Source organism: Erythranthe guttata, chromosome 9 (assembly GCF_056151865.1).
Source record: "Erythranthe guttata isolate IM_541 chromosome 9, IM_541, whole genome shotgun sequence".
In the NCBI taxonomy this organism is placed as follows: domain Eukaryota; kingdom Viridiplantae; phylum Streptophyta; class Magnoliopsida; order Lamiales; family Phrymaceae; genus Erythranthe; species Erythranthe guttata.
In genome coordinates this window covers 11,409,945-11,420,033 of record NC_142541.1, presented here as the reverse complement: position 1 = coordinate 11,420,033, position 10,089 = coordinate 11,409,945, and the positions used below count along the sequence as shown (strand labels likewise).

Below are 10,089 nucleotides of genomic sequence, written 5' to 3'. Positions count from 1 at the left end.
TGAAGGAGCAGAAACCGTAGGAGCAAAAGTTCTCTCTACAATTCAAGACGCAAGGAAGAAGAATTCGTAGGAGGTAAGATTCTCTCTCTACATTCAAAGTGTTCTTCGTCAAATTCGAGGTGTTCTTGAGCAAATTCAAGGCATTCTTCATCAAATCCAGCGTTCGATCCGAGATAACGGTGCCAAACCTTCGGATTAACGTTAATCAATTCAAGTCAAGATCATTGGAAGATTGAAGGGCCAAATCCATCAAGAATTTCAAGATCTTCAAGTCAAATTTAGTCAAAGTTCAACGTTCGATCCGAGATTCAAGTCGCAAGACCCTTGGAAAACGTTATTCAAATCCAAAATCAAATCCGGAGAAGATCAAGTCAACGACTCGACTCCGAAAATTCAAGTCAACCATATATTGTTCTAGAGAGAAGAATCAGAGGATTAAAATAGAGATTGTAACCCGCAATTTATTTATTTTAATTCAATAAAAATTATCTTTGTTCAATTTTTCTTGTTTGTTTATATCGCAGATAAGAATTTGTTGTTACAAATTTTGGCACGCCCAGTGGGACCTCTCTACCTCTCATCTCTTCTCTCTCTCTCTCGAAGATCCTAGTAGCTGTTCTACGTTCACGATGAAGGCTGCTACTTCAAATTCATCAAGCATGGGCGTAGTTACAAGGAGTATGGCTAAGAAGCTGCAGACATCCTCCGAGACTAGCTCAACGCCCCAAATCATCGAAAAAGGCTCGTCACCTCTCGTCAACACATGTGGAGGCGTGGAAGGATCTAGAGGAGAAGCTTCGTCATCCACGTCCCTTTCAGCATCAAACTACTCTGAGGTGGCTCCCGTCATGACGACACATGCTACGACCATGGAAGAGCAGATGGCGATCTTGACCAAGGCCATTGAAGGGCTAACAAAGCACATTCAAGAACAAGACTCCCAAATTGCGATGTTGCGAAACAAGGTTGACGGTAGTCACGACATGGGTAAACAAGGCGAAAATCACACCGAAGCTGAAACTTCTGCAAGGCGACATCCAATCGAAAGGGAGAAGAGCCCGGCTGAAGAATTCCAGATTTCGTCAGAGGGGTTGATTCCTATAGACCAATTGAAGGAGTTCATCATGGGGACTATCAAAGACAAATTCAATGAGGGTTCAAAACCGTTGTCAACATACACCAAGCCATACACTCTAAGAGTAGACGACTTGAAGATGCCAACTGGTTACCAACCCCCGAAATTTCAGCAATTTGATGGCAAGGGTAACCCAAAACAGCATGTGGCACACTTTGTTGAAACTTGTAACAACGCCGGGACTTTCGGAGACTATCTCGTTAAACAATTCGTCCGATCATTGAAGGGGAATGCTTTCGATTGGTATACAGACCTAGAACCGAACTCAATTGACAGTTGGAGTCAGATGGAACAAGAGTTCCTGAATCGCTTCTACAGCACCCGAAGAACAGTAAGCATGATCGAGCTCACAAACTCTCGCCAGTGGAAAGAAGAGGCCGTCATTGACTACATTAACCGTTGGAGGAATTTAAGCATGAATTGCAAGGATCGATTGTCAAAGCCTTCAGCTATCGAGATGTGCATTCAAGGAATGCAATGGGGACTCCGATATATCCTGCAAGGGATTCAACCTAAGACTTTCGAAGAGTTGGCCACTAGAGCGCATGACATGGAGTTGAGCATTATGGCTAGTGGAGTTGAGGGACCACCAGTTCAAGAGCCTTGACAGTCCAAAGAAAAACAAGACTTTCGGAAGAGGGGTAGAGTTTTCTCTAAGACCTCAAGCAAAGAATCTTTGGCAGTGAATGCAACCCCTATCAAATTTCAAGGAAAAGTGAACGGAAACAATGAGGAAAAACAAGATGTTTCCCAAGAAAGAAGAAGACTTACTCTAAAAGAAATGCAAGCAAGGGAATATCCATTCCTCGACACCGATGTGGCTGGAATATTTGACGATTTGCTAGGTTTAAAACTTATCGAATTTTCTGAAATGAAGCGCCCCGAAGAAGCTAACAAGACCGATGACCCAAAATACTGCAAGTATCATCGGTTGGTCGGGCACCCAATTCATGATTGCTTCGTATTCAAAGATAAAATTATGCAGCTAGCTCGCCAGGGGAAGATATCACTTGAAGAGATCAGCGCCACTACAAATTTTGTCGTCACCACTTTTGAGTCCCTTGACATGACGACAACAAACGTACACAGAGGAGATGACGATTGTATCAACATCTCATGCAACGCGATAATTGAAAAGGAGACCGCTGCTAGTGGAACGACTCCGTCTCCAAATGAAGTTTGTACCGTGATTGGTAAATGCATGTCAACAATGACTTTCGCTGATGAAGATTTACTTCTTGGTTCCAAACCACACAATAGGCCGTTGTTTGTTGCCGGCTACGCGCGTGAGCAGAAGGTGAATAGGATTTTAATCTATGGAGGTTCTGCAGTCAATATTTTGCCGTTGCAGACTTTAAAGGAATTGGGAATCTCCACGGAGGAGCTCAAAACTAGTCGCTTGATGATACAAGGATTTAATCAAGAAGGACAAATGGCCCTTGGTATCATAAGGATAGAGTTGTTAATGGATGATATGTTGTCCACCGCACTGTTCCATGTCATTGATGCAAGAACCTCATATCGCATGCTTCTCGGACGACCTTGGATACATGAGAATAGTGTGGTTCCTTCTTCTTGGCACCAATGTTTCAAGTATTGTCGAGACGGAGTAGTTAAAATAATACTCGCCGATGATAAACCGTTCACCGAGGCAGAAGCCCACTTTGCCGATGCTAAGAACTATCTTGATGATGAGAAGACGGTAAAGGCCAAAGAAATTCTACCAGTTGAAGAGCCAAAGCGAAGAAATAATCAAGACAATGCTCCTTTAGCGTGTGAGGCTTTGAAAGATTTGATGTTTCCCCTAACAACAATTGACGAGAAGCGATCAACTTCTCAACCACCTAAAGGATTTGTTCATCCCACAGAAGGAACCCAAGAGGAATGCGAAAAATTCTCCGAATCCCAAATGACAAAATGTTTTGGCCCAAATGCTTATAAACTCTTAGTGAAAGCTGGTTTCAACCCACGTGAAGATTCTACGCTTGGAAGGCTTCTTGCCGAAGTTGTTGGCGAAAAGGTGCATGGCCTCAATACTACTCAGATAATGCTGAAAGAAAAGGGACATGCTATTCAAAGTCCTAGAGTTGGTCTTGGATTTGTTCCACAAAAGCCAATTCGTATCGCTATCAATAGAGCTACCAGTAATTACATAATCGAAGATGAATTCTCATCAACGGACGATTTTCTTGAAAGTGGAACAAAAGTGAGAAGGACATCCGTCTTTGATAGGCTTACACCATCTGTCTTCGACAGACTTGCGCCATCCGTCTTTGATAGGCTTGGACCACTTAGAGAGTGGGGGCATGAAAAAGGCGACAAACGAGGGTTTGATAGACTTATACCATCCGTCTTTGATAGGCTTGGACCACTTAGAAAGTGGGGGCATAAAAGAAAGAACAAGCAAGATGTGGGTGTCTCTAATACTAAAATCACCAAAACACGAAGGATTCGAAGTTCAATTCCATCTCGCATGAAACGGCGTACTTATTTGACCATATGATGTGGTGAAGAGTTGAAGGCTAAAATGCGAACTGTCGTCTTTACAAAATCCAAGACGACGAGGAAGATGACAGAGAAAGTGTGGCATCATCGTATCATATCACTTTAAGTGAAATAGACGTGATTGAAGAGGAAGACATTGAAATTGCTCCACCCGAGCTTGAAGAAGGAGTCAAAGCCACCATCGATGAGGTAAAGGAAATTAATTTAGGAGATGCGGAGAATCCTCGACCAATCTACATTAGCGCTTTACTGGCTGTCAACGAAGAGGAGACTTATATTGAATTGCTGCACGAGTTCAAGGATGTGTTTGCATGGTCTTATAAAGAAATGCCCGGATTGGACCCAAAAGTGGCAATACATCATCTCTCCGTGAAGAAAGGAGCTCGCCCTGTAAAGCAAGGCCAACGTAGATTTAGACCTGAATTAGTCCCTGCAATTGAGGCTGAAGTGAATAAACTTATTGATGTTGGTTTCATTCGAGAAGTCAAGTACCCAACATGGATTTCAAGTATTGTCCCTGTCAGAAAGAAGAATGGACAAATTCGCGTATGTGTTGACTTTAGAGATTTGAACGAAGCATGCCCTAAGGACGACTTTCCAATGCCAATAGCCGAACTAATGATTGATGCTACTACGGGCCACGAAGCATTATCATTTATGGATGGGTCATCAGGATACAATCAAATACGAATGGCGCCGAGAGACGAAGAATTAACAGCCTTTCGCACTCCTAAGGGCATCTATTGCTATAAAGTGATGCCATTTGGCTTGAAAAATGTCGGTGCTACATACCAAAGAGCCATGCAGAAGATATTTGATGACATGCTCCATAAAGATGTTGAATGTTATGTGGATGACTTGGTAGTTAAATCCAAAAGAAGGGAAGATCATCTCCAAAATTTGAGAAAAGTCTTCGAGCGCTTGAGAAGGTACCAATTGAACATGAATCCGTTGAAATGTGCATTTGGTGTTACTTCGGGGAAGTTTCTTGGATTCGTAGTTCGTCACCGAGGCATAGAAATCGAACAAGCCAAGATTGATGCAATTTTAAAGATTCGCGAGCCTAGGAACATTCATGAGCTCAAAAGTTTGCAAGGAAAGTTGGCATACCTAAGAAGGTTCATTTCAAACTTAGCCGGTCGATGTCAACCATTCAGCCGACTTATGAAGAAAGATGTTCCCTTTGAATGGGATGAAGCTTGCACTAGTGCATTCGAAAGCATAAAATCGTATTTAACGAAGCCTCATGTGTTGATTGCACCAGTGCCCGGACGATCGTTAATACTCTACATTGCTGCTCAAGAACGATCTGTCGGAGCCTTACTAGCACAGGAGAATGATGATGGAAAAAAGAGCGCATTATACTACTTGAGTAGAACAATGACACCAAATGAATTGAACTATTCGCCAATCGAAAAGACATGCTTAGCGCTCATTTTTGCAATTCAAAATTTGAAGCATTATTTTCAAGCGCATGTTGTCCGCCTAATCTCAAGGATGAATCCTCTAAAGTATGTCATGTCAAAACCCGTCCTATCCGACAGACTTGCAAGGTGGTACCTGCAATTGCAGCAGTTTGACATAACATATATTCCACAAAAGGCTGTGAAAGGACAAGTTCTAGCCGATTTCTTGGCAGATCACCCTATCCCTGCAGAGTGGGAGTAATCCGATGATCTACCCGATGAAGATGTTCTTGTGATTGAAGCTAGTCTTCCTTGGAAAATGTATTTTGATGGAGCTTTTCACAGAGAAGGAGCGGGCGCTGGAGTAGTATTCGTCACATCCAACGGCGAAGTGTTGCCTCACTCTTTTACCTTAACACAAAATTGCTCTAACAATGTTGCTGAATATCAAGCCCTTATCCTTGGGCTAGAAATGGCAGTTGATATAAAACAACTAAATTTGGAGATATGTGGAGACTCCAAGTTGGTGATCAATCAGATACTCGGATCATACGAAGTAAAGAAGCTCGATTTACTCCCTTATGTGGACTACGCTAAAAGACTTATCGGATACCTTGGTGATGTGACGATAGAACATGTGCCTAGAAAGGATAACAAACAAGCAAATGCATTGGCAAAACTTGCTTCTACTTTAGCCATGCCCGAAGACGGAACTCGTATATCAATTTTCAAGAGATGGGTTGTACCACCAATCTTTGAACAAGAAGAAATTGAAGAAGACGAAACTCGAGTGGTTTACGTATTTGAAATCGAGAAAGAAGACTGGCGTCAATCATTTGTGGATTACTTGAAGTACGAAAAGTTGCCTAATGATCCACGTCAAAGAGTTGATATTCGACGTCGTGCGGCTCGTTTCATCTACTACAAAGAGACACTTTACAGACGTTCATTTGACGGAGTCCTCTTGAGATGTTTAGGTGATGACGAAGCCGTTCAAGCCATAGAAGAAGCTCATTCCGGAATTTGCGGCGCCCATCAGTCAGGACCCAAATTACATTTTCGAATAAAAAGAATGGGTTATTATTGGCCATCTATGGTAAAGGATTGCATGGAGTATCCCCAAAAATGTCAACCTTGCCAATTTCATGCAAACTTTATTCATCAACCGCCAGAGCCATTACACCCTACTGTTGCCTCATGGCCCTTTGATGTTTGGGGTTTGGATGTGGTTGGACCTATGACAAAGTCTTCCGCTGGACATCTCTATATCTTGGCGGCAACAGACTACTTTTCCAAATGGGCTGAAGCAGTGCCTCTTCGAGAAGTAAAGAAGGAGAATGTTGCAGATTTCATCCGCATCAACATCATCTACCGTTACGGAGTTCCTCGATATGTGATCACGGACAACGGAAAGGCATTCTGCAACGGTGTGATAGATAAACTTTGTGAAAAGTTTGGCTTCAAGCAAAGAAAGTCTTCAATGTACAACGCTGCCGCCAATGGACTCGCCGAGGCCTTCAACAAAACTTTATGTAATTTGCTGAAGAAAGTGATCGCCAAGTCAAAACGTGATTGGCACGAAAGGATGGGAGAAGCTTTATGGGCTTATAGAACAACGTATAGAACACCTACTCAAGCCACTCCATATGCGTTGGTGTACGGTGTGGAAGCGGTCTTGCCTCTTGAAAAAAAAATTCCATCATTGAGGATAGCTATACAAGAAGAACTCACTCAAGAAGAAAATGCTCGTTTGCGTCTTGCAGAATTGGAAGCTCTTGACGAGAAAAGATTAGAGGCACAACAAAGTATTGAATGCTACCAAGCTCGTCTTTCTAGGGCATTTAACAAGAAGGTGCGACCAAGATCGTTTCAAGTTGGAGATTAATTTGGTACTTGCCGTAAGGAAGCCCATCATCGTCACTCATAAAACGGGAAATAAATTTACTTCAAAGTGGGATGGTCCTTATGTCGTCAAAGAAGCATACACAAATGGAGCGTACAAGTTGGTTGCCGAAGATGGTTTAAGAATTGGTCCGATAAATGGAAAGTTCTTGAAGCGGTACTATGCATGAAGTGGAGGAGAAGGCTCCTGGCCCGCATGAGTTGAAACTGTGCACGGCTAAAAAAAAAAAAAAAAAAAATCTATCTTTTTTCTTTGAACTACGTTATGACTTGATTCCATTCGGGGTACGTAGGCAGCTTGGATATTCTCTAAGTTCAGTCCTCTCCTAAAAAAAAAAAAAAAAATCTACTTTTTTTCTTTGAACTACGTTATGACTTGATCCCACTCGGGGTACGTAGGCAGCTTAGATATTCTCTAAGTTCAGTCCTTTCCTAAAAAAAAAAAAAAAAATTCTATCTTTTTTCCTTTGAACTACGTTATGACTTGATCCCTTTCGGGGAACGTAGGCAGCTTAGATATTCTCTAAGTTCAGTCATTTCCTACAAAAAAAAAATGTTGAAAAATACAAGTGCAGAATACTAAGAGAACAAGATGGAAAAGGAGATTTTTTTTATTTCATGAGTCATAAAAGTGAAATAAAAAAAAAAAAAAAAAAAAAAAAAAAAAAGGTAAAATCTAAATCTAGCTCAAGCGAAAGGGTCTAAATCGTTCAACTTTCCTTTGGCATCTTCTAGAAGCGCGCAATTCTTCTACCAAATCATCACTTAAAGGGGATGTATTTTCAATGGCAACAATCTCTTCGTTAATCTCACGAATTTCAGTTTGAACAGTATGAAGGAGTTCTCGTTGTCGCTTTAATGATGATCTCAACTGTCCCACCCTCACCTTCAAAGCAGCACGCTCTTTCTTGACACTCTCCAAATCATTATTGGTGACTTGAACTTGAAGAGTCTCTTTGTGTTCTCTAGCTTGAGTAGTATGCAAACGATCTTTAGCCTCCTCTAATTGTCGTGATAGAATCTGTTTAGATGCCTTCTCAGAGTTCGACGACCTCACCTTATCATAAGCCGTCGCCTGGGAAAATAATTACTTCAATAATTCCTCTATGCAAGATATGTCGAAATCACCAAGATCCCTCATGGTTCCAAGAACTAATTGGACATCTTCTTGAATAGACGAGATGGAATCAATTGAAGTCCGTACTATCCTCGCACGAAGATCTTGCCATAATTGGCGAAGAAAAACCCGCTTGTGATTTTTCAGAAAATTTTCACCCACAAAAACTGAACAAGCACCATTGTACGACCCTTTCGCAGTCTCTTTCATCTTGGATGTTCTGGCAGGCATCAAAGCAGTCGACGACAAAGTTGCACCCATTGAGCAAGCCCTGGCAGTTGAGTGATGACTAGCTTGAGATTCCTCGCGATCATCAACGTTAATTATCTCGTTTTCCAACTAAAAAAAATAAATCATTAAGAAAAAATAATAATAAAAAAAAAAAAGGGAAAGTGTTAAGTGCAACCTTCTCAACAAAAGTGTCATTTGTTCGAGAATGACTGTCCACACTGTTATCAATATGAAGATCTTGTGGTTTTGAAGATTGCGGGTCCCTCTTCGGCCTTTTCCAATGACGTTCTATGTGGCTATCGTCACTCTCATCCGATGGAGGCAAAACGTTCCTCTTCTTTATATCTCTAGGAGGGTTTTTGGTTTGGAGCACATTTTCGCGAGAAAGATTGCCGAGTCTTCAAGTGGAACTCCAAGTTCACCAAACTCGCAACTTTATTTTCAAGATAAGTTCCGTAAGCTTCAGTCCACCATCTTTTATAGCCGTCCGTGTGAAACTTCCTTGGATTTTGAGGAACGACGGAAAATATCACTTTAGACATGGACTCGAGCAAAACACATAGACGCCAATAACGGAGTCCATCTATTAAAGAAGCCTCGCGAACGTCTTCATCAAGTACTCCGGGCACATCTTGGTAAAACCCAAATTGACGGCTAAACCGATGAGGACTATATGGCTCAGTAACGAAACGATTACCACGCCGCAAGGAGAGATAGCTCGAGCGAATGGCGATGAAATAATTTCTCTCGGACCCTTTTGTTGTTCCATCATCGACATATAAAGAAGAATCGCTCCTAGGGATCGTGGTACAAGTCCAAGACATAAGATCTCCTTTGTGAATCCGTTTGCGTGCATCCGCGGGAGTGTAGTATCTAGCGCTTCCTTCTCCGGAATAAGATATCATCTTTGGGCCATCGACGGCTACGCCTTGCAGAACTTGACAATGGGTCTTGAAATAAAGCGCCAACCAACTATAGACGAAGTGAATAGGAAACGGAGAGTTCTCTTGATGGGGTCTCAAGGATCTCGAAATCCTATTTATGCCGTTGAAGATGCTTGCTAAGACAGGAACTGCAAGAGAGACTTCTTCGCCACTCGCCATTATGCTAGCCATCTTGAACGTTGAAGGACGTATCATGCCTTCATCATCAGTGGGGAGAACGAAGGTGCAAAGCCAACAGGCCAAATGGGCCGCCAAGTACGTCTCGGACCTCAGTTCGACATCAACGCTAATGCTCGAAAACACAGCTTCTTCAATGTTGATCCATTTTGCATGTGCTTCAATATTGCCGGAAGGATTGTGAGTTGACTTGTGGCGAACACCCTTCTTTTCTTTGCGCGGAGGAGGTTGAGTGTATTTCTTCTGCTTCTTCGACCAAAACTGAATCCATCTTTCGACAGAGACATTGGAGGACGGATGTTTAGAGCGCTTCCGAAGTAAGTGGTAGGCATGGAATAGATGTCGGCAGAAACGTAAGAATATCGAACACCCTTTGCATCGGAACCAACGAGTTCTTGAGAGGCAGGGACAACTTCATCGTAAAAGAGCCCGGTTAACGGTAGCCCGGAGAGGATGTGCAAATCCCATAAAGAGATAGACATTTCTCCAGGAGACGTCAAGAGGGTATTTGTAGTCGGACACCATGCCTCGAAGAACGCCTTCATAATTTCAGATTTGTAGTCGTACGTGAAGAGGGAGGCATATACAGAATCATAGATCTTCGCGGACTTTTGCTTGTGCTGGCAACGACTGAGAACGTCTTCGGTCCATTCCCAGTACCCTCTGAAGAAC

The 10,089-nt window shown here is 42.4% G+C and overlaps 2 protein-coding genes across 2 annotated transcripts; one reads left to right on the top strand and one right to left on the bottom strand.

Annotated features, from left to right (window-relative positions):
- Window positions 1-5,365: 5,365 nt before the first annotated feature.
- On the top strand, window positions 5,366-7,118 carry LOC148768086 (uncharacterized). Its single transcript, XM_088822764.1, has 2 exons — window positions 5,366-6,898; window positions 6,999-7,118. The coding sequence occupies exons 1-2, from the start codon at window positions 5,366-5,368 to the stop codon at window positions 7,116-7,118; spliced, it is 1,653 nt and encodes a 550-aa protein (XP_088678890.1).
- Window positions 7,119-7,983: 865 nt separating this feature from the next.
- Window positions 7,984-9,653, bottom strand: LOC148768085 (uncharacterized). Its single transcript, XM_088822763.1, has 3 exons — window positions 8,670-9,653; window positions 8,507-8,568; window positions 7,984-8,404 (listed from the first exon to the last, which is right to left on the bottom strand). The coding sequence occupies exons 1-3, from the start codon at window positions 9,433-9,435 to the stop codon at window positions 8,036-8,038; spliced, it is 1,197 nt and encodes a 398-aa protein (XP_088678889.1). The 5' UTR covers window positions 9,436-9,653; the 3' UTR covers window positions 7,984-8,035.
- Between the last annotated feature and the right edge of the window lie 436 nt (window positions 9,654-10,089).

Excerpts from the sequence above, each read along its gene's own strand:
- LOC148768086 (XM_088822764.1), top strand. The coding sequence starts at position 5,366 with ATGTATTTTGATGGAGCTTTTCACAGAGAAGGAGCGGGCGCTGGAGTA. Across the intron at positions 6,899-6,998 it reads CTAGGGCATTTAACAAGAAG|TGGGATGGTCCTTATGTCGT; the intron begins GTGCGACCAAGA and ends TTTACTTCAAAG.
- LOC148768085 (XM_088822763.1), bottom strand. The coding sequence starts at position 9,435 with ATGATACGTCCTTCAACGTTCAAGATGGCTAGCATAATGGCGAGTGGC. Across the intron at positions 8,569-8,669 it reads GCAATCTTTCTCGCGAAAAT|GCCGAAGAGGGACCCGCAAT; the intron begins GTGCTCCAAACC and ends TCATTGGAAAAG. Across the intron at positions 8,405-8,506 it reads TATTGATAACAGTGTGGACA|TTGGAAAACGAGATAATTAA; the intron begins GTCATTCTCGAA and ends TATTTTTTTTAG.